Source organism: Falco punctatus (assembly GCF_963210335.1).
Source record: "Falco punctatus genome assembly, chromosome: 10".
NCBI classification, from domain to species: domain Eukaryota; kingdom Metazoa; phylum Chordata; class Aves; order Falconiformes; family Falconidae; genus Falco; species Falco punctatus.
This window is the reverse complement of record NC_137590.1, coordinates 23,512,817-23,538,244: the sequence shown is the minus strand read 5'-3', so window position 1 is coordinate 23,538,244 and position 25,428 is coordinate 23,512,817. Positions and strand designations below refer to the sequence as shown.

The 25,428-nt window shown below is 36.9% G+C and overlaps 1 protein-coding gene across 2 annotated transcripts in view; it reads right to left on the bottom strand.

Annotated features, from left to right (window-relative positions):
• Positions 1-25,428, bottom strand: part of LUZP2 (leucine zipper protein 2) — a 291,793-nt gene that overhangs the window by 17,337 nt on the left and 249,028 nt on the right. For both annotated transcript variants that reach the window (XM_080405373.1, XM_080405374.1), the window contains one exon: positions 19-96. In XM_080405373.1, coding sequence (XP_080261499.1) covers positions 19-96 — 78 coding nt within the window. The remainder of the gene's footprint in view (positions 1-18; positions 97-25,428) is intronic.

Here is a 25,428-nt window from a genome sequence, read left to right as displayed (position 1 = left end):
GTTCACAAAACAGAATACCTGGAAGCTTGTCTCTGTTTCTGCTGTCTTCAAACAAGATGTTGAATTATTGTGATTCCCCAAACACATCTTGCCAACCTGCCAATAAAAATGTCAGAAATAACTGCTTTGTATTTGTCCTTAAAATATTGATGGTTTTCCTAAAAGAAAAATCCCTGTGTTGTTTTTTTAGCCCAGTTGGTGAAATGAACCAAAACAAAGTTTTCAGAGCTAAGTGAATCCTGCACTCACATCATCTCATGTGGCTGCAAGTTTAACAACTTAACACTTATCTCACATTTTTCCCCCTCCTGTTTAAATCTCATCACAAGTAGTGAACATTATTCCCCCAATGGCCCCATGGAATAGGTAAGTAATTATAATTGTTTGTTACGAGTTAGGAAATAGTAACAAACAGCTGAAAACTAACATTACAGTTAGGACTTCTCCATTACCATTCTCTTGTAGAATCTGCTAGATCTCCTAAGTATAATAATCCTTAGCTGGGGATATGTATAATTATTCCCTGAACAGGGAAGTCAGATGACTCTCAAGGTATGGAAAAGCTTGTTAGATTCATTGCTGTCATTTTATTCCAGGAATAATGTAATTTTCTTTGAGAATATGCTTTTTAGTATCAGGGAAAACAGAGTTGAACAGCATAAATAAAATTACTTATACAGTAGATTTTTGAACCAAAGAGATCTTGTGTTACGAGTCTCAAGTAGAAATATACCCAGCACTGAGATTTCTGCTGTAATTAAATTAATATCCCTTTGGGACTGGGATTAATGATGCCATAGGTGAAGAAATTAAAAAGTGAAATACAGTAAAATATTAATAATCTTTGGTCATTACTTTGGAGTGTGTTCATACTGGAATTTCTCTGCTTGTTTTGCTGTTGAAACTGATACATTTAAATAGAGTGAAAGTAAATGAGGGGATTTTTTTTTAAGTTTTAAGCCATCAAGACTGTTTCCAACATAACAATAATTTTATTTTAAATTCTAACGTAACTCTTTCTTTGAAATATTTTCTGCTTAGCATAAGTCCTTGATGATTTTTGAAGACAAGTCAAGCCTAGACAGAGTATTTTTACATATCAGACATAATCCAACATAATAATAAAAAAAGGTGTAATAATCCTTAGTATATGGACACAAGCTTTGCTCATAGGAGTATGAATGCAAAAGTGCCCTCAGTAAGAAACTCCCAATGATATTCACTGCAAGGTTTGCTGGCATTTCTGCAAGTTTTTCTTTTTTTTTTTTAAAGATTATGGTTGATAACATTGGTCTAGGATAGGATAAGTTATTTGTGTCTAGGAAAGCAAAGGAATCATGAAAAAAAGGAAAAAAATCTTTCAATGGTATGTTTTGAAGCATTGTTTTTGACAGACTTTCTTATGAAAATGGAAAGTAAACCTGAATTCATCTTATAACAGCTTAAATCACAACACAATAAAGTTTACTTCACTCAGCAGACAACACTGAAAATAAACACCCTACCATGCTAATTAAATATCAAGAAATTCCATAAATATCTTGTCAGAAGATATGGCATTGGATTGGAGTTAATTAAAAAGTTAGAGACTGACAAGGAGGAAGAAAATTCCTAAGTTTTTGCACTTGAGAAATTCCGACAGTCCCTTGCCTGTAACAAAGTTGATCTGTGAAGAGGTGTGAGGACAAAAATGAAGGACGTTATTAAGAAAACAGGGAGACAGTGGTGCTGCCAAGGATTTGACAGTACTTCGGGGGGGTTAGTCACATTTAAGCTACTGAAATGAGCCTCTGAGATGGAGCAATTGAAGTGATTGATGGTAGGGACTCTTTGTCCAATTTCTCCCACTATACACAATAGCTAATAAAAGTTGGATTAATATTACCTTATAGGGAATAATCCAGGTAGTATTAATAAAAAAAAAATAAAATCTAATGGTAAAGCAACTGCACTTTTTATGGAAAAAAATCAAGTCACAACAGGTGGTTTATGCTCTAGATTAAGACTCAAGAGTAAGATGACAAAAAGTAGATTTTTTTAATAAGATTAATACTTCAAAAGCTTAAAAGTGTGGTCCTGGCTTAAAATATTTACTAGTGAGTTAGACTGAAAAAAATGTTTTCAGCTTAGTCATGTTTAGAAAAAAATGAGAGTTTGAGAGACTTTTAGGTGAGCAGCTTGAGGACAAAAGATGTTACAGGTCAAAAAAGGAACAGCATTTCAGGTGTAATGAAGGGGACAGAAATAATGTTAATGAAATATAAGTTCATTTAAAAATCCATACTTTGTACACACTTAAAAAAAAAAAAATCAAGTAACCTATTTCACTGAGATGATACACAGGAGACAGAAATAAAAAAATATTAATTTAATAAAAATATAGGTCAAGTATTTAAGACATATGGAAAAGAAGAAAAAATGTTGCCTTAAAAAAAAAAAAAAAAAGCTAATGGTAAAAATAATGCTTTAAAAGTGACCAATCTTTCATACTTCTTTCATAGACCAGATAACAAAGGCCATCTTGATAGGAACACAGCCATGAAAATTTATGTCTGTGTATTCCACATTTGTTCACTCACAGTTGTTTTCTTTTTAGCAACACACCATACAGATCACTGTTGGAGAACGATAGCAGAATGGGACATTTTTCTAAACAAAGCAACTCCCACATCTTTATGTTGTTAAAGCATAAAGCATCCATTATTGATTCCTTGCCACAGTGAAACCTTGTCTATTATTAACAAATAAATTCCGTATCGAACAGCAGCGATAACTTTCAATATGCCATCAGTCAACAACAGTTCAATAGCCAGAATCGTAGTCAGGCACGGTGGATGAGCCGTGTACAGCCGCCAGCTCTCGGCTTTAAGTCACTTCAGTTCCAAAAGCTGAGACAGGTGGGTATAGCACCATCTCCTGCTATAGGTGTAAACTAAATCGAATCCCACACATATATGCCCTCAAGCATATATACAAAGACATGCAGTTATAGATACACACACATGAAGTATATTTATGTGCTTATATATACATATACACACTCAGGTGTGTATATACGAGTACAGGTATATGTATAAATAAACACATAAATATATAAACATACACATACCCCTTTTCCCTAAGCTTAAGACCACCTCAAATAAATGGGGAAATATAAACCCAATGCACTGGAACACCCTTCAGTGCCATGAGCAACATAAAGACAAAAAAGCATCAAATATTACACAACTTTTTTTTTTTTTTTTTTTTTTCTCCTAGTTCCCTCTATGGCAAGTGATGGAATGATGGGTTTGCTTGCTCTTCTGCGCAAGCCTCTCTTTCTGTCAGATTCACTTCTGTGAGAGGTACACTAATTAAAAAAAAACCAAAAAACCCAAAGAACACAGAAAGGTGGTTTGACACGGTGGAAACTAGCAAAAAGCAAAAATAATTGCTTTCGGAAAAAAAGGGGTTGAAATGTTGTCAGCGTGGTTTTTCTGTTTTACGAAGATGAGATTTCAGACGTGCCTGCTGGAAGAGTTACTGGCTGTTTGCCAAGCTTTGGATCAAGATTGCAGCACATCAGGGGTGCGAGGGTGAGCTTGTACCTGTATGTTTCTCCTGCAAGAGCGGGCGTTCGGAGTGGGGAGGGGGAGGAAGGGGAGAGTAATGGCAAGATGCCCACTGTGAAAGCCCCTCTGCAGGACGCTTAGGTTTCCAGCTTACACACAAATCCTCTAATGCCATGGAAGAGAGCAGAGCACTTACCCCTTGTAACTCACCACCTTCACTCCTCGAACACCACGGAGGAGGAAGAGTGGTACAAACCGACCCCCCCTCCACCTGGGGAAAAATCAGCTTTTGTCTCTTCCCTCCAAGAAAATCCATCGCTTTTCTTCCAAAGAATGAACACTTTTTAGAAAGATCATTGGTAGAAAAGCTAATGAAATGCTAAGACTATAACAAAAGACTAAAAGCATCCGAGTAGAAACAATATTCAGAAGGTTAAAAAAAAAAAAGCAGTAAGTCCCAGAAAAAAAGAACTCAAGTCAGTCCAGTTAGTTGAATGCAATGCCACTGAATTCTCTTGGACCATCATAACAAAGCAGATTGTAATTGAAAATCTTGTCAGCAGTACTTCAAGGATGCACTGGATTTCATACCAAGTGTAACACAACATCCCACAATTTGAGCTGTTTCCCCGGTTGTTGTGCAGAGAGCTGTAGGGAGAGGAGTGGGAACATTGTGCAAAGGATGAAAGTGTTTTGTCTCCACGTCAACTTTGTCAGTCACAGGTATTATCTTAAATAAATTTTTTTTAAAAATAATAAATCTTAAATCTGCACTGGCTTCACGGGGGGGCAGGGAGCAGGTACTACTGTTCTGCCACTGTCTGAAGGCTCTGAACAAGTCCCAGGTAACACTGCAGTCTCATAGCTGAACCTCAGTGTAACGATTTAAAGTTTGGAATGAATATGAAATAATTTGTTGCTTGTCCTCCTTATTAGTGCTTCCAGAGAAGTTCAGCCAGGCTTTTAAACTACTCATACACAAAAAAAAATTTCTAATACCCAGGGGAAAATGAAGGCTTCATATCTAGGTGATGGCCCTTTGTCCCTTAGCTAATGTCTTTCCAGCGATCCAGAAGGGTAGTACGTGGATCTAGGTTCGCAATGATAATACAACTAAATAATGTTGGCTATTTTCCTGTTTGTGTCTGAAGTTACAGGTGGATAAGGAATGCAGATCAAAAGGCAGAGGACATGGCAGAGATGGGCAGGACTAAATACCTAGGAAGCTATAAACTAAGGAGAAGATAATTCAGCACACATACTTTGATCTAGCTAGAAAATGCTGGATGACTAAAACCTTGCAACATTTTTAAAAGTGAAAATTATTGTTAGCATGGTGAAAAACTGTCTTACAATGAACTTCTCATACAAGATTAGAAATTCAACGTATCGTTTTGCATTTATGAAACCAACAGCAAAGAAAGCTAACAATAATCTCAAATCCTAACTTCGTTACCAAAGTCTGTTTCCTGCCATTGGCACTTGGAACCAAACTTGCAGTTTTTCCTTAACTGTGTTCTGTGCTTTCTTCTGCTTCCCTTTAAGGAGCCTGAGGCTGGCAGTTTCAAACAGAGTGGGGATGGGAGACTAACTCCTGGTCTCATTCAGAAGCACAATTCCTGATGTTTTGGAGATTCAGTTAGCATTTGCTCCGTTCATCAGCCACAAACAATGCTTACCTCCCCAGGCTGGAAGAAGCCTTTGGACAATTTCCTGGTTTTCCTCACCCAGCTCAGCTGAACCTTTATCGGAGCCTTAACCCCAACTGTCACATTTACAGGTTCATCAGAGATGAAGAGGGATTCTGCTGTAGCTATTTCCTTCCATTCCTAAAGACTTCTCAACCCAGTACATTTCATCGTGGCTTCATTAGCACATGCCCACACAAGCTATCCCTTTTTTCTATGTTCAGGAAGCAAATCTTCAATACTTGTAATGACAGCCAGTCTTCAGTCAAGTACACAGTTATTAAGCAAATGTTGACTGGTTCTTGAAGTAGTTTCATGACTCAGAGCACTGAAACAAGACTGAAAGCTGGATATCTCTGAAGCTTAGAGTCCTGTCCCCTCTCTTTCCTCCCCTTCCTTAAAATTTCCTTGCTTTAATAAAAATTACAATAATTTAATGTGTTCATCTAACCATTAGTGACAGATCCCAGAATTTTGCCCATGAATTAATTTTGCAGAATAATCTCTGGTTTTTATATGTGGAAGCTTTCTTTACTTCACCATTAAGCTGTTCTGGTATTTCTAGTATGCCTGCCATATATTTTGTAATAACGGGTACATTTGTCAGACAAATATTATATTCAATAAATTACAGATGTTGCATTTTTAAAACATCAAGAGGGATCTAACATTTGAACACTCAACTTTAAAAGCTCTAGCACACAGCACTGAGAATTCCGAGTATTGAAAACTACACCTTTCCCAAGGAAAAGATTTAATGAAAAAGAAATTCTGGAAACTTTTTGTCAAGTCTGTTTTATAGTTGGCCATGCCATTTGACTGTTTTCACTGTTATTAACTTGTATCAAATTACACAGTGTCTTCTTAACAACTCCTTAAAACTTATCTTGGCCAACGTTTATGACTTTTATGAGTAAGCACAACAGAAATCTTACTATCATTTTCTTCTAAGTGACAGACAAACAGACCAAATTTAGTGATGTTGAACTCTTATTCCTCGCTCTATATAAACTTTAAGAGACATGCTAATTATCTAATTGTGTTTGTAAAATAAAAATTTCATAGAACAAGTGTATTTTGCCTTAAGCAATACATTTTGTATATACAAGAGGAAAAAATACTGAGAACAGTAAGTGAGAAATTTAACAAGAAAGGATAATTGAGGTGGGGCATATGTCTGGAAATCTTTTTTCAGCTTTTATCAGTTCAGTATGCAGTTTGATTAACAAAGCATCTTTGTGTGAAATTCTGGTTATAAAAGATGCAGCTTGATCAGTAAAGTATGCAAAATCTTAGAAGTTACGGTATTCAGTTCACCTAGTGAATTATACAGCAGAACTGGAGAGATTCACAGCTGGATGTATAAATTACAAAGCTGGATCAGCCAAGTGTGCATCTTCATTTAAAAAGAATTTTCAAAAAGCCAGCTAAAATTCAGCGTGTCCCTTGGCTATTAAACTATGTAATTTAATCTGCAAACTACAGCACAATCTAACTACGAGGGTATTCCACTGCATCAACATCAACACAGCAAGTACAAACTGGCTTTATTGCTCAAATAATCATCCAACATACCACATATGGACAGGAAATCAGGACATATAAGTGATATTATACCCAGCTTTTACAGCTAGAAAATAATTCCACTGCTGCTAAAGGGTATCACACAGATTTAGTAGAACAAACATTGCAGCTTCAGCATTCCTTTACATCACTATAGATCTCCTTTCGGCTTCAGTGGGCACTAAAATAGATATACAGGATGTTTGCAAAGTATGCTAAAATACTGAGCTACTTCCAAAGAAACTAAACCAGGTATGGGAGAAAAGGATGGTACGGTCTGATCAGCTGGCAAACTAGACATCTTAGTTGTCATCAATCAAGCGAGATCCACAGTTCATTCAAGGACACATTTTATCAGATTCACTCATTAATTTCTTACAGATCTCTTATGTCAAACCTCATTGTTTAGAAGAAAAGATACAGAGCAAGATTTGTGAGATACATGTTTTCACAAGACACCTCTGCAGGTTTTCATATCCTTCTATTCTGGAGTACAGTGTACCGAGTGGATGGTTAAACTAAGATGATGTAACTTCTTATGACCTTCAGAGTCCTCATTTAGGGAATAGAATTACTGAGTTTAAGAATTCTATAAGGTTGAAATTTTCTTTTAATGACCATTTCTTTTCTTCTCTCATTACTCCCCTGAGAAAGCAATGGGAGAGTACAATGTGATCAAAGCTCTGCGATTGAAACTGATAGAGAAAAATGAAGCAAAATGCTGTGGTTGCTTAGGAACATGTACAAGTTTTGCTCCAATACTCGGTGTCCTTTGTCACTGAATGATTAATGAACATGCAGTGTTTGTTTACTGCAGGAAATTAAGGCAGTAAATAAAAGCACTATCACGTTTATTTATCAGAGAAGACTCTACAAGGACAAAAAGCAAGAAATCTAAGATGAGAACAAAGAACAAAGAATCACTTGATAAATTGTTTGATATTTTAGCACTACCAAAATAGATGGGTTTAAATGACGAGTTACACGCATAAGAATTATTTGATATGAAAAAGGAACAAAGTACATTCTGGTATAAAAGCTGAAAAAAGCTCCTAAAAGCTTTTGGGAAGAGAGAAAAGGGAAATGATACAGGGAAAAAGCTCTGTAGAACTCTTGGTTCTGCAAGCTTCAGAAGCCAGTTATAGGGAAAACATCTCTGGACAAGGCTAAATAAAAATGGCATTGACGAGATTCCTCTAATAAAATAATAATAATCTAAATAATGGAAAGTTTTAAAAGAAAAGTGAGGATTTTTTTTTTTAATCTTTGATGAATCTCAACTTATCTGAAATAATCAAGATGTTACATTAAAAGATATCCTACCTACTTCTGACTACTACAAGTTCCATGTCAAATTTCATGACACTATCAGCAGTTACTGATTTCAAAATTTGCTAATGCCTGTATCCCATTTGTAAACAAATATTTGTATTCATTCCAATGTAAACTGCTTTAATTATTATGAACAGGCATAAAACCATAAAGAAGAAATTGCAGTAGGATTACAAATTTAAGACAGTGATGCTTAGCCATAGAGACTAAAAAATATCAGTTGAGACCAGCAGCTAGCTGCTTCCTTTTTGCCTTAAGAACTGAAGCATTGCATGTTCTCTTGTCAATCTTTACTACAATAAATCTTCCAAAATATAAATTATGTTTTATCAGAGAAACAATCAGAGGATCTTTGCAAAGATCTGAGAAAGGGTTGCTGAAATATTGCATTTCTAAACAGAGTTTTAAGAATATTCATTAAGGTCCTATTCTTTTATCTTGGCCTCAACCTTCTTTTCTTTTCTTTTTTCCTTTTTTTTTTTTTAAACATATGGCATGTGAAGACCTGCCATACATTCTCAACCACACAACCTATGCTTCACTGGGAGTTTAACAGCTGCAAAAAGTTCAGATAAAAACATACACACACCACACCAAGTAATGATAAAAATATAAGAACAACTCTGATGTATTCCCAAGTCTGGAATTTTCTCAGAGCAATAGTACCCACAGGTACAAATTACAACTTTGCATTATTGAAGTAATATGATGCTTTAGGAAAATAAATGGCTTCTAGTTCTTTCAGGATTTAAGGTATCTCTAAAGTCATCATATAAGTGTGGAAAGAGACATCCTTAGTTCATTTCTCAAAATTAATTTGAGTTCTTCATTGCCCACCCCACCCCCAACATGTACGCTACATAAGATATAGAAAATAATATTAAAAGTGGGAAGAGGTTGCTAGCCCAATGTCATCATCTGCACTATTTTTCTGTGCCGTGCAGGTCATGTTCAGGTGGGTGGTGTACGTAAGAGAAAGAAAAACTTAAACAACAACCAGCAAAATTACTTTACTCATCATTGTGAGCAACTCACAGAACAGAAAGGAATCAGGGTAGGTCCTTAGATTTGTAAAATTGTGGGAACAGTTGTGAAAAACATATTAATACTTTAGGTCTCTGAAAATTTTACTGCCTTTCTTTCATCAGTCCTTGGGTTTACAAGAAAACTTTCCCATTTTTATAACTGAAGTTTGTGCGGTACATAAAGTGCAACCAGGGCATTCTGACAAACAGGGATGCTTTATTCTCCCATGATCAGCTCCAAATGAGCTGCTGCCAAAAATGCAAGCGGGGAATCCTGTGAGTGCAGACAGATTTCTCATAAAACTTCACAAGGTAATGTGGGGACAGTAGAATAGCAATGGAGAAAACTCTTTTGAGAAAAACAGTATTTAATGCCCCTCTGGTAAGAAAATCCAGTACTTTGATTGCAGCCACAATTTGAAAATAAATCTTTCTTTAAAATATGATGCATATCGTGTATTCCCTGAGCTCTATTTGTAGATCTGCTCTTTTAGGACAGACCTTTGCAGTTTGTCCTGCCTGCGCAGCACTACACAGGTTGCTGCTCTTCAAAATAGCTTTAAAAAACCTTTTTAAAAATAATAATAATAATAAAAAAATATACCTTTCAAGTCCCACAATGTAAAGAGAAAATGTCTTCCTGCTTCCTGTATCTGCAAGTTTTTTAATTATACTGGACATTCTGTTTCTGATTGGGATAGATACTGAACTGTTTATGGCTTCCTTGCTTGGACGTGTGGGTGTCCTAACAATCTTTTTTGTAGCCTGGCTCTGAAAGGTGTTCCTTTCAACACACACTGCGTGCACAGCGCAGGGAAATCTTGGTGCATTACTGTGAATCCTAGACTGATTTTAGAAATCATGAACAGAATGAAACTATGAATATTACGTAACACCCATTTTTCAGCTGGAAAATTAACTTACAGCAGCAATATATTTAAAAGCAAGATAAGAGTGATAAAACTACTGCCTGCTTAATTTTCCAATAAGGAACATTATCTAGTAAGGCACAGTGAATATGAATTCCCCCTATGGTATGCTTTCTCTAATTTTACTACTTTTTCTTCCATACAGGATATTTTGTCAAATACCTACTTAACAAACCTTAAAGATTTAAATTTTAAAGGAAATGTGCGTCCCACAGAATACTGAATTGGTCTTAAAATATCATAATTGAGAGATTAAGTGGTATAAAACTTAATCTTATTACTCACATTTAGATACATAACCGAATTTCTTTTTCTTTGAATTATAGTGCTACTTAGATGGAGGCAGGGAACAGGGTGAGATTTTAATTTAACTTGAATCATGAGAAATAGTTCGACTCATCAAGCCTTCTAACTCCAGTTGCAGTTATCTTCTGCTTTCTCAGGCAAATTTTTCATACCAAGCAGCATACCATGCTGACTAAATGACTAAAAATACTTGTTGCCTGAAGCACAAAAAGCCACCACCACGCTTTAATCAAAATAACTAAATCCTTGATTTTACGAACAAGTTCATCTTTTCATTGCACTACTTGCCACAGAAACTAAATACCTTTGATTTGTGAAATGCATTAACAACTTTTTTTCCTCTCTGCTTTAATGTGTTCAATTCTGTAAAAAACAGCTGCTTGAACCTCTTTCAGCAAATACTCAGTCTAAAAAAATTCAGCCTCTGCCTAGAGTAACCCATCAAACTTCCTTAACTTCCCCAGGTATTAATCTACCTGTAGTCATAATCTAAATGAAATTTAGTCCAACTTCAGAGTTTTATATCTTATTATTTCTTCTCCTCCTTCAATTTTTAAATGAAAATTTAAGTTTCCTTAATCTTTAGACGTTAAGAAGGGTGCAACAGCAAATTATGCACGTTTCTCCTAGACACAGAATTTGTCTCTGTCCCCCCTTCAGAGGATGTGGCAGAGGAGAAGTCACCTATAACTGAATAAACATGTAACATGTTTGTAATAAATGGATAATATATACAGCTCTTTACAATTTCTTGGACCCAGAATTATCTAAGATTTGTTTACCAAGCTTTTCCTCACATTGCCATGATTGCTACCAGCAAGCTACCCGGTTACCACCGCAGGAGCTTGTTATGTTTGGAGGGAGGTCATGTGTTGTCGTTCATTCAAAAGCTGTTGTGACACTTTTTCCTGCTGTCTTCTGCATTTCACCTGCAAATTAATCAAGGTAGCACTATACTTTTTGGACTACTGAGCAGACAAAACACTCTCTCTGCATTTTTTCCCCTTTCTCATTCTTTCTGTTTTTTTTTCCTAATTTATTTGTATGGTTATAATTGCAGCCATAATACATGCATTGGGGATTTCTGTTAACAGCTCCCACCATGCTGTTTGAATGAGAGTTTTGCCACAGCAAAAGCAGCAGATTTAGCTTTCTGTCAGTCGTGTCATAAGAAAAACAGCTTGCAGCTTTCCTAGACTGCCAGTGGATGAGATTACATCCTTTCAGCTATTACACTGTCACCTCTTACATCTCCCCAAAGATATTTTTTTTTTTTTTTTATCAAATTAAGCATCTGTGACAGCTGTGCCTGGTTATTACTGGAGACAATATGTAAACAAGGTTCTGCATCTTGCTGGAATGGAGCAACTCTTCAACCAGGAACAATCCAATTCTTGAAATGGTTAAACATCAAATCACGTCTTTTCCACTGCTGCTCTTCCTGCAACAGCTCTACAAGTTCTATTAAGTAGTCTAAAGAAACCCAGAGAGTACACCTGCATAGACTGACAGCTAAGAGCATTTGCTCTTCAGCAATTTTATGCACAATATAGCTGGCTTGTGAAATCAGCTTGACTAGGAAAAGTAAGTAGTATCGGTAATTGCCTAAGGCATGAATGTTTTCATACGATCTAGATTAGACACTGATTTCTAGGTGAGCTAAGCTTGCATCTGGAGAATTACATTTTCTTCTGTGCAAACCTTTGGGGGTGGGGGGTGGCAAAGAAGGGGAGAAAAAAGCATTTTCAGGACTCACATTCCTCTGACTCTGGTGGATTCCGAGAAAGATTGAGGCCCTGAGTTGAAGCCCTTTATGAACTGCTTTAGCTTACTTCAGCTGTCTGCAGTGTCTCCCTGCTGGGACCTCACGTCATTGTGAGCTGGCAAAATGTGTTCCATTGCATGCCTTTCACACACCTCCTGACGCTCAATGGACTGCTAGATGGGGCAGGTACTCCGCAAGCCAGGCGATCATTTTATAGAAGCAATGAATTTCCTTCCACCAAAATATTGGCTGTTTTAGACATGATTTTCCATATTTCCTGCAACCTTTAAGATTCAAAGGGATATGAACAAGAATATGCACTGCTTTTTTTATATAGACACTGCATTATATTTATACCTCAGTATTGTTTAATTTAGCTTGATAGCTTCACGATTTTGCAGCCTTAAATACTAGTATATCATGACATAACATCACAAGAAATTATTTCAAAAAGAAATGATCCATAAAATCTGGAAAATGTATTGCTAAATTGGCTGGCTATCCTGATACATGTATCATTGCTTGTGCATCAAAACTGCATACTCTGCTGAGACATACTTCCAATGTCTAATTCTAAGTCCACTGAAATCCATGGAAGGAATGTAAATTGTGTAAGATGTATAAGTGTTTCCAAAATATACCTTTGCTAAAAACAACAAACAAAATCAAAACAAACAAAAAAAACCCCAAAACAACACCCCCCCCAACCCAAATTAAAAAGTAATCACTTGCCCTTATTTTGATACAATATTTTTAAAGCAAATAATCAAATTTTTAAAATAACATTGACGAGCCTCTATTCTGGTTATAAGTTTCAGATCAGGAAGGGTTTGTAACTATCCTTAGGGATGTGGCTTCCATCCAACTGTCCGCAAGACATATTGAAACTCTTCAGGGGGTAGGGATAGGAAACAAATCAAAATAATTTCTCTGAAAAAAAAAAAAGTTAGAGCTTCAGACACCAGTTTTGAAAGTTTGAGCCATCCTTTCCTCGTGTCATTTATACTGCATTGAATTACCAACGAATATAAAGTTTTTAGAGATGATGGAGAGGAGGAGAAAACAAAGCTGGCAGGTTACTACGTGCAATCTAGTCTCTGTTTAACAGCTCTCTGGTGAGGAATTGTTAGTTTTGTAGAGAAATGACTACTGGAAAAGGTGATGAGGAGGTAAACAGATTAAAAAGATCAATATAAATAATTGTTTTGTTAAATAATGAATGCCATTTCATAGCTGCATTCAGTGATTTGGACTGAAAGAATTATTACAGTTCTGCAAACTTAAATTTCTTCCCTTTGAATAAGTGAGGCGTATGTACAGTGACTGACAGTACACATGTTCACCTGATTTCTTGACTACCTGAACCAGTAAATCCACATGGGCTGCCAGGAAAAGCAGCCAGCTTGAAGCCTTATTAACTCAGGATAATAAATGCCTGTACATCGTGCCTCTCATTTCAGAATTTGATTCCTGCTCAAGATTCTACCTTCGCAAATTACACACGCAGCATATATACCTGATTTCTCAGCATGTTGTACTCATTTCTATAGAATAAAAGTAAGTTTGGGTGAGGGTGTCATCAAGAAATCACTTACCAGGTATCAGGTTTTCAAATGTTTTACAACATTTTCTACCTCTAGGAAAGCAGAAAACAGGAAAATTTCCAGTTCTCATCCTCCTCAATATTCAAAGTAGTCAAGTGCAATATTACACCCTAGAAACCTTCCTCTTTTTTTCCTCTCCCAAACCAAAAGACTTTTCAAGGTATTTCAATTTTCGTGATTGCCTTAACCAGCAGGATCAGATTCTGTAACAGCCTTTAAAAAGTGCCACAGCCGTACCACTCAGAACCAGCCAAGCCAGGGAGCAGCGACGGGTCTGCTTCTTTCCCTGTCTGATTGCTAACTGATCAACATCACATCCCTTCAGCTATTGCGCAACCATCATCTCCAATTGGATTTCATATTGTTACCCTAAGCTGACATACACCTGCGCGTCTTGAGTTCTGGTTTAAAACACTACAGCACTTCTCACAGCAGCCAAAGGAGGACAGCTGAACAGAGAGCAAGGTGGGGACTTGCCAAACCCTGCCTGGGTCTGTAGATTTCAGTCCTGTCCTTATGGCCAGAACCCCACAGGGCTTTCTTGCATCTTACATAGGTATCTTTTAATCTATGCATTTTAATCTATGCATTTCAGGAGAAAAACTGACTTCTTACATGAAAAAAAAATAATCAAAATAAAAAGTAATGTTTTTGAATGCTTATCTGTTTGCTGATAGTATGGGAGCCTTTGAGGTAGACTTTGCAAGCAAGATCCTCTGTTATTAAAAATAAGCTCTCCTAATAAAAAAATGGATATGCTATTATTTTTCTGAATGAAGCCTATTTACTAGACTGACAGCTTACCTCATAAAAATGCCATCAAGCATTCCAGAGTGAAAGGCTTTGGAAACAGTTTTTGAACTCCTTCCCAATTTGCTTAAAGCTTTATGAACACTCCTCAGCTTTTCAGTACGTAATTTCACATGCAAACATTTTTTTCAAGGATCATCAACACTTTTATCTTTTTTCCTTGAAATAATTTAAAAATTACAGCATCTTCCTGGTGAGCCCTTACAAGCTTGACTAAAAAACAAGCTTTGCATTTCAGATACTTGAAATAAGCAAAATTGTTTACAATGCATTAACATATATGCTTGCAGACTAAATTAGACTCTGTTGGTGCGCGCTTTGCTTGCAGCAAAACTTGCAGAATACTTCTGACAGAGAAGCAAGCCAAACTCATTATTTCTTTGAGTTCTTTTCCAAAGTCTGCGCTAAAATAAATGACAAAGCCCAGTTCTGCTTCATGCCTTTGAAATTCCCTTCAGTGATGCCTTAGATTTTCATTTCTAATATCCAACAAATTTGCTTCTCAAATTATGCACTGTTATCATAATATCCTAATCTTAACTGCTAAATAAACCTACAAATTTAGGTCAAGTGAATTTCGTCTCTCAGAAGGTTTTTTGACTTTGATATGTAGTTCAATTCTTTTCTATATTAGAAACAGTCTTATTGGATCTTTCTTCTTCCCACGTGGCTTTTTGGCATGACTGCACAACTCTCACTCTCCAGTCGGCATTTGTTTGTATCAGGCGCCAGAGTACTATCGACAAGACTGCTTGCCAGATGACCTGCCAACACAAATACGGGTACCACCAATGCACATATTTTCTGTTACTTAGATTGTCACAGATCACTCTTTTCTACACTAAGGATTTGTAGTGATATTCAATCTCCATGTTAAAAAATAAATAAACAAAAAATGAAGGATACTCATAGAGATCTAACGGTTAGATGGCACAGCATTGAATAGAAGTGAACAAATGTAAGCAATTTCTGGCAGAGTGCAAGTTCTTGACACCCAAGGACCAAAAAACCCACTCAAACCAATTCTATGAGCCATTTTTTCTCTAATGATGAGCAATGTCCTGATATGAATATTCACAGCCTGTTTGACAAACTATAAATGCAGAAATCACTGGACTTTGCCCAGAAACACATTTTTTTTTTGCTCCTGAAGTCTTCACTTGCCCGATCTACAAACATCCAAAAGCTACCTACCCCGAAGCCTTGCTAGCAGGCCTTTGGCATGCCTGCTGCACCTGGCTGCACTTCAGGACATCTGTCTGGCACAAGTGAGGCCGATCTCAGACCCCCCCACCCTGGGGGGTTGCTTTTATTCACCCCCCTCCACTGAGGTTACTAAACAGGTGGTCTGCAAAGGGATAGGAACAACTATTTACATATTTACATAAAAAAATTACAAATAGGAACTGGCCAAGGCATGAGTCGCCCCTGCCACTCAGCGCACTCAGGCCGTTGGTGTTCTTCTGGGAGGTGTCTTATTCCTTAGGGGTGGCAATGGCTTGTTGTCATGTCTATGAAATCCAAAAGCACTCGAGGATTTGTAGCGTTTACTGTGAAAAACTAGAGAGGTTTTGTGTGTAGCAGGCGGATGAAGTTGTCAGAGCTTTTCTGAGTGAGATGCATCGTTCAAGCGCCAGAAAAATTTCCTTTCCAAAGGCGGTTCTGTCTGACTGCTCCTAAGAGCCAGGGACTTTGTCTGCGTATCGCATGCACACACAGGCCAACTGCCACGTAATGCTTCACATATCTATTGCAGTCAAGAAAAAAATGTCAATCCTATCATCTTCTCTTTCTCCCCTGTTTTTTGGGTAGCACCCTTTGGAAGTGTAGTCGTTCACGGTGACGTTTTGGCTTGTCTGACAGACTTTTGACTAGCCCTCCTAGCCCTACAAATTTCAGACATTTTGAAGTAATTGAGTATCTATTATATCTTTCCACACAGAAAACACCAATAACTATGTATTAATATCTATGTATAGTATAAAGGCAGTCATTGTATGCATTTCTTTAAACCCTAACTTAAAATTCTTCCACAGTTTAACTCACACGCAGAAAGAAATAAGAAGACCAGTTCTAATAACAGTAATCACCCTATTTCTATAACAGTGACGCTCATTATATATGTATATACAAATATTTGTGTTTACAGTAGGGTTAACTAGCTTTTCTCTATTGCGCAATCAATATTATTAAAATTTAACTGGGAGAGACATAGTTCAGTTTTTATTTCTATTTAACACGCATCTCTAGAGTTTCATTTATACAGGGCATTCTTCTCAAAGGACTGCAAATCCTGGAATGTACCAGATTTTTAAACTTCTATGTACTGTTTCTAAGTAAACAGAATTGCCCTCAATTACTTTTTTTATTTTATTTGCACTATATTGAACTATCTTTAAGGTGGAAAATAGCTGCTTACTGGTACACATTATGCCAACCCTGCGCCTTGAGCACAACCCTCAGAAGTTTTGCAAGTAATCTAGGACAACCTTGCTCCCATTAGAAGTAAAAATTGTTAGGACATCTTTAACATAGATATCAAAAGACCACATTTTCTTTTCTTCACATTTCACATGCATTTGTGTTGGTTGTAATGGATTTTCTCTGAGATGAACAATCACAATAACCTCAAATGGCTGAACATCAATCAGGGAGAAAGGACATGTTCTTTTAAATAGATCATTTGGGATGATAGATGACATATTTAGATATTAATTTCCTGAATCATCCTTTTCACAACATTACTACGAGTACAGAATTTTCCCTCAGACACGTAGCTGCCTCCCAGCAGTATATTATGTTGGACATGATGTGTACATTATTGTTTTAAAGTTTTTCTTTGTTAAGTGTTCTGGGGTCTTTCTTGAAAAAGCTACTCTAAAAGAAAAAACAAACCCAAAAAGTCTCATTTGTCAAGAGCTAGGGAAGAGATATCCTGAAGTTTTCAAGCACTGTTCGTAGTATTTCCTACTACATAATTCTTCCAGTTAAAGTCAATCTCCGTGGGAATAACCACCTCAAACCAGTGGAACCCATCTCTAATCGAACATCCCTTCTAAAAGAGAGCCAGTACTGTGCCCCTTGAAATCCAGAGAGGTGGCAGACAACAGTCTACTGTGAGAGACCAGAGTAAAGCACACGCTCCAGGGGAGCCCAGCACCCTGAGTTTGCAAGAAGCACAGAAAGAAAGGATAAAAACAGTAATAGGTCACCTTCCTCAGCTAATGTACAAAATGTATTTGCATTTGCAGTACGGAGTGGATCTCCATGAACTGTGCCTCAGGCATCTAGTGTTTAAGCTGATACCCAAATGCCTCCAAGACAGCTGCAAGGGGCTGGTAAAGGAGACAGGACTTGCAGAAGAGCTGTGCCCTCCTACAGAAACAGCTGGAAAGCTATCCTAGGGCATCTAAAACAGGCAATGGAATCCAGTTTAAAGCAATTCCCAAAATACCTAGGTATGCACAAATAAAAAGAACCCACATCTGTTTACCATTGTGCTCTGAATTCTGCTGTTTTTTTCTAACACAACTTATTTTGAAAACATCGCATATTTCCAGTAATTTAAATACCTGTTTTCTAGTAGAACCTAAAAGCAACATTTGAAGCAGCCTCACTTCCTTTTAACAACTGCAGTTTCTTATATTTCCATGCAGTTGGGGGGGGGGGGGGGGGGGGGGGGGGGGGGGAAATCCTCATGAAAATGTATACTATCAGTTTTCTCAGGATCAATAAGAACTCTGTGATGATTTATTGTACCTCAGTTTTCAACACAGAGTCAACACAATGTATTTACTTATATTTAACTGTAAACAAGATAGAGTATATTTAAGTCACATGCTTTGAGAAGATTAAGCAAAAGTAAACAAAACGAGATTATGGTAAGATTATACAAGAGCAAGCTAAAATTATCTACATTCACCGAAAACAAAACTTAGAAATACTTTTCCTTTTATTGACCTTGTGAAACCCATAAGTAATCTACATTTAGCTGAGGACAAAACATCACCATCTCCTCATCACATGCATATGTTTGTGTGAAATGTATAAAACTGAAAAACTGAAGTTATTGGAGTCAGCTGTTCAGTAGGTTGTTCAGGAAAATTAAACACTAAAGAGAACCAACTATATCACACAATTTTGGAACCTGGTGAAGCTAAGTGTTTACAGTCCAAGTTATATTTTAATCAATAATGATCACCAATAAAAGAATCTAAGTAGTCCTAAGTAGTGTTTTGTGTGCACATAGCCCACATGTGCATATAAAATCACACATAATTTATAATATCTTATACACAGTGTGATATAATATTGATATAAATATTAATTTAGATTTAATTGCATGTGTGTGTGCCTGCAAGTGTGAAAGAAGAAAGAGATGGCACAAATATCACAAGTTTGTGGGGTTTTTTTACAGAATTCATTTCTTAACCAGGTCACGCTAAAGTCCTGGCTCTTATTCTTCCTAAATGACATATCAATAAATAATGATATTAAAAGGTATGTTTCCAGCATTTAAGGGGGAAAAAAACCCACATCTGATCATTTTATAAGTCCCACAAAGTGAAAATTTCACATGAGTTAGAGAAAATTATGTGTTTGTTCTTTTTTGCATGTATTTTATTTTGTTTTCTTCCAGAAGACACAACTAACGTTGAGCAAATGTTCATTCCACTTGCTGATGTTTAGGGGTGAAGGTCACTGCAAGTTATCTTTTGTGTTGGTTTTGAGGGTTACTTTTGGCACCACCCATTTTATATTTTTAAATACTCTGATGAACAGAATAGATGTTCATTTGCACAAAGGAATGTAAGGAAGCAGCTTCCTGGTGGTTGGGGTTTTTAACTTTTAACAGGATCTGAATGACCCTTATGTCTTAGAATATTTCGTAACAATAATAACAGCAGCAATAAAAAAAAAAAAAAAAAAAACCAAAACACAAAACAAAACCACTACTTGTAAATGGCTCACGACAGCTTCTTACAGGAAAAACCAGAAAAATTAACCCAACTATTCAGTGTGAAGTGCTTGTTCCATTCTAAAGTCGTCATGAATAACCTATGCAGCAGTTTCCAAAGTAAATGTTTGTAATGCCCAGGCTATCAAGTGCTCCAAATAGAAGAGAATAAAGCAGAGAAAATAATGACAATTCTACTCCCCTATTTGTAGAGGGCAGAAGAATGGGATTGACACACCGGTACTTTCTGAGTTTGTAAAATGTGTAATACTCTGAAAGCAGAGCATTAAAAGCTATTTGATCACCCACGACTTTTTAGTCTTCACTGGTTCACTGCAGCAATTCTACATTCTCTTGTTTTACATTTCACTCTTCTATTACTAGAATCTTTTGTATGAAAAAAATTTAAAACAATAAAGTTATTTTAACCGTCAATAAAATGCTGTATTGTAGCTTACATCTGCTACTATCACTAAAGCTGTGAATGCCTCCATATACCACTCCCCCCAAAACATTGTTGGACGTGAAGAGGTTACGCTTAGACTAATTTTACTTCTCTTTCACAATAACAGGGTAGAGAAAAATCATAATCGGCCAAAAAATAGCCCAAAGTCTACAACTAGTCAGGCAGCATTTCCTTAAAGATCTTAGAGCCATAGAAATCTTTAATCACTCCTATTAGATCTATATAAGACCTAATAACAGCCCAGCAAAATTTCAGTTTGGGTGCATTCTGACTAGCTAAATTTGCTCTGCAAGATCATTCTGGCTGCCAGATTTTTAGAGCTTGCATTTTTTTCCATATACTTCCTTATGACTTCAAACCAAACCAAACAAAAAACCCCAACCAACCAACCAACCAATCAACCAACCACAACAAAATCATTTAAAGTGCAGCTGGATTCCAGGGATAAGAGAAGCAACCTGTATAATTCTGAAATTTATTAATAGTTCACTATGGAGGATATTCAAGTGCATTCTGTATACAGAGCAATCCTACCACCATACATTTGTGAGTGATGGGAACTTGTGCAGTTGTAAGAAAGATTCTTAATAAAAAAAGACATCTGTAATTTTCTGCAGGTAACAGAACTGCAATCTGCAGCTAAATGCATACATAAGTCTTCTGTAATGTAAGAAAAACTTGAAATGTGAAGACAGATGGCATTCTGACATTACTTAAAGTGGCACGGCATCATAACAACACTGCAAAGAAAAGCAATTCAACTTTGAGGGTCACTGAACACTAACACTTTCCAGATTAGTCTCAATTACAAAAGCACCTGTGCCCAGTAACTTTATGCTAATCCAAATTTGTTACCTGTAGTAATTTAGACTATTGTTTACCTGCTCTGTTTTAGCAGATGACATAATTGCAAACTGGATTTAAAGGACATTTGGCTTACATTCTGCCAAAACTAGACAGGTCTGCCTTTGCTAAAAATATCCAAATCTGTTATTCATATAGCAAATTTAAACAAAGTACACTAATATAAATACCAGGTTAAAGTTTGTATATATGTAAGAGTCTGTAAAATGAGCCCATGGAAATGGAAATTACATTTTGTTGGTAAGAAGAAATACAAGATTTCAGTGCTATCATTCCATAAAAGAAGTCAGTGGAATTGGTGAAATATTTGCTTTATATGATTATCTGCTGGGATCTTGTTTGTAACTGGGTAGGTGGTCCCACAGCTGTCTTACAGCTTCTGGCTCACTTTAATCATTTGGCTGACATGTAAAGAGGAGAAAAATATCTTTGGAAAAACATCTCCTATTTTATGAGTGTATACCAATATATGAAAGTTTGTGCCTTAAAGAATAAAACCTAAATTACACTTCATATAACACAGTTAGGAAATTTAACAAATCCTGTTAAGTCTCTTCTACTCTATTTGTAGGCATAGCTTTTGCTAATCCTGACTTTTATAGGTGAGAGAAAGGCTCTATTGTGACACAGTTTGCCTTCTTTGAAGTCAGCTGGGCTAATGATACAAACATATTCTGAAGGCTGGTGCTGCCTCTAATGGTGTAGTGAAGTGCGAGCTGCATACGTATTATGTATTTTGAGGACCACTGACTGCTGTGGTGGGAAGGCTCTTGATAACTCATTCAGGGTTTGGTCCCACAAACTCCTAGGAACCACCATCACAATTTCAGTGGAAGCTGTGCATGCTCAGAGCTTTACAAAAAAGGATGGGATTCCTATAAAACATCCTTTGCTTCTATGTAATTTATTTTTTTTTAATTCCCAAAGGCAGCCTTTTTCTATGACCTTTCTGTTCTGAGATTTCCTTTCAATTTATTTCCTATTCTGTCACAGATTTTAAATAAAATTTTTGTGTAGTACTACAGGATTTCAGTCTTGAGTTCAGATCTCTTGCCACTAGAGGTAGGTCACTGGGTTACCATAATGTTATGCTGCAAACATTTTTATAATTCATCTAATAGTCTGCTGTTAAGGTCCACAGACAGCCTTTGCATAAATACCTCAATAGAAGTGTATTTTCAAACCTTCATTTATATCATATAGGCATGTATAAGTCATTTGATATAGTTAAGAGCATAGAAATATCATTGCTAAACTGCTTTTCAAGGCACTTTATAGCACACAATACACCTAAATCCATATTACCCAGATAAAAAGAAAAGTAGAACCTCTAAAATGGCCAAGGAAAGAATTACATTTATTACTGAAGGCTCTGGGTAGCTGGTCTAGAAATATGACTGGATTTACCACATAGCACATCAAGCATTTCTTGAATTAGCATGCTGTTAAAGGACTTAGTAATAGACTTCTGGCATCCATAGCATTAATCATTTGTATTTCAATTATAAAGTTTTAATTTGTTGGTTCTCTCAGTCAAGCAAAAGTATTGGGGACAACTTGAAAAATAACTGGGTATGGACATAGTAAAAGCTATATCTATGTTTCGTATCCCAAAACTATTTAAAGGATCAGTTCCATGGAATAATATCTATGCTACAGACCTGATACAAAGCACATAGATACCAGTACTTTTCTAATAATTTTTTTAAAAGGCAGGATTAGCCCCTCTATGCTTTGCTGCCTTACAGTAACAGAAATGTCCTTCAAATCTTATTTCTGAGTACATTTTTGAGATCCAAAAAAGAGAGCAAACTTCAGCATGACTTTCAGGGTCTCCTATAACTGTCTGGCAAGATATTACATGAACATTATTGCCAGGAGATCTTTCTAAGTATAAACCACAGATTTTAAAGTATTTTTCCATAGCGCACCTTGAAACCAATAAGCTGAGACTGCAGAATCCCCTACAGCCCCTCTCAGTACCACCAGGACACTCATTCTGTTTCTGGATGTCATAATTCCTACCTGCTTGTACAGTCACCTACAAAGATCAATCCAGATTCACAAGCTATTTAGCAGTCAGAGTAGCTGAAGGATTATTAAGACAGAGAGACAGCACTATCTGACTGACCCGTGCAAATCAGAACATCAGGGTAGCTGACAATTCATCACCTGGATAGTGCTGCTTGTTAAAAACCCAAGCACAAAACAAAACCCACCCTGAAAACCCAAACCACACCCCCAAACTCTGAAATTAAGGATAAAATGTCAGAAAAAAATGTAAGGAAAAAGGCAACCAGTGTAATATGTAAAAAAGAAAGAAAGAAAGAGGCCTTAGAGACAAACAGGAAGTAAAAAAGAGCAAATATATCATCTTTTCATAATGTGTCTGCATGTCACTAACAACAGCAGACAGTTATTCACGTGAGGTTGTCTCCATCTCATCTCCCTATTTTTAATTCTTGCTTGTCACATCATAAATTAAAACTTATTTGGAACAATGAAGAAGTGTGGACCTGATAACAAACAGCTTGCTCAAAACAGCTCTCCTACTGTGTTTTGCAGTAGACAATGCCCCTTATTTCATTGATGAGGAAACAGAAGTATCACATGGCAAACTGCAAGATGACTTAATTAGTGGAAGTAATAGGAAAATAAATTTGTTTCATTCAGTTGCCCATGCTGCATTTTACACAGCTTACCCCACATGAGAACAATTAGTGAAATAGCAGTCCATCAAAATTAAGAATATCTTGGCAAAGTACAGAAATAATTCCATTTCCAAACACACACAAGTATCCTTTCAGGTCCTATACACGAGAAGTGAATGAACAGTTTTAGGCTTCCTGAGACTTCACACACCTTTAAAATATAAAGAAGGGAACAGATATAAAACAAGATGACAAGTAAGTGGCAGTTTACATTTCGCATAGGAATATCAAAACTTTAGAAATAAGCTCTATTAAAAAGTTAAAAAATTAAAAATATCCAACTGCAGAACACAGGCTGCCCAGGGAGGTTGCAGAATCACTGTGCCTGGAAGTGTTTAGAAAAACATGTGGACATGGTGCTTAGGGACGTGGTTTAAGGGTGGGCTTGGCAGTCCTGGGTTAGTGGTTGGACTTGGTGATAGGACATTGAGTGTTCTGTGTTGGAAGAGACCCATAAGGATCATCAAGCCCAACTACTGACTCCACACAGAGTAACCTAAAAGTTAAATCCTGTATCTAAAAGCATTCTTCAAACTCTTCTTGAACACCAATAGGCTTGGGGCCGTGACATCAACCCTGGGGAGCTTATTCAAGTGCTTGTAAATCCTCTCCATGAAGAATTCTTCCCTAATGGCCAATCTGAACTCCCCCTGATGGAACTTCAGGGCATCCCCTCAAGTCTTATCATCAGACACCAGAGAGAAGAGATCAGCACCTCCCTCTCCATTCCCCATCACAAGAAAGTTTGAGACAGCAATGAGGTCACCCCTCAGTCACCTGAAGTTGACCAACCCTGGTATCCTCAGCTGCTCCTCACAAGCCCTCTACTCGTGTTGCTTTTGTTTGGACACATTTTAATACTTGTACATCCTACTTAGATTGTAGAGCCCCAAAGTGTCAATAACACTCAAGGTGATGTCATGCCAAGACATGACACAGCCACGTCTTTCAGCCAGTTCTCTATACTGTGCCTAGCACACCCCAGGACACAGGCAGCCCTTTTGGACATGAGGGCACATGGTTGACTCCTGTTGAGCTTCTGATCAACCAAAAGCCTCAGACTGCTCTCTGCAGGGCTGCACTCCAGCCTCTGGTTCCCAAATCTACATGCACATACCAGATGACACCATCCCAGGTGCAGAATTTGGCATTTGTCGTTGTTCAATGTCATACAGCAGGTGACTGCCCAGCACTCTGATCTGTTGAGATCTCTCCATGGCTGCTCTCTAGGCTGCTGCTCGGTCACATCGTGATAGAAACATGAAGGAAGATGAACCATGTAATCACCAAATCACATATGTTTCTTCAAATGTCACATAATTTGGAACTACAGCAATGCTCAACTTCGTCCTAATCCAAACTATGTTACATTCACAACTGGAAATGGAGAGGAAAGCAGCTGGTTCCCTCAAAGCTGACATTTGCACAATTGAGCAATCCTTCACAGCAAAATTTGAGACAAGAGATTAAAGTAGAAAACCTATAATATCAGGAATAAACAGGAAAGGAATATGATAAATACTTCTGGACTTTATCTTAGGAGCTACAATACAGGAGAGATGATAAATAAGAAATTAAAATGATTAAATGAACCCATAATCATGCACTTCAGGTAACCTTTCTGTAAAATGGAGTAAAGGGACTAAAGGTATTAGGCAAAAATCTTTTAAGTACTGCACAGATGTTTAGAGATGGGGATGGCTGTAGATGCACTTTGCAGCTGTATTTTAATTTGAGTTCTTTAAAGAAAACAGAAACACTGAGAGCAGTGCTGGCAATGACAGGGGTGGGGGATGAGATGGCAAATACAGCAAGGGAAATTAGAGGAAAAAGATGTTGTACCGTTGAGTTTTGTGT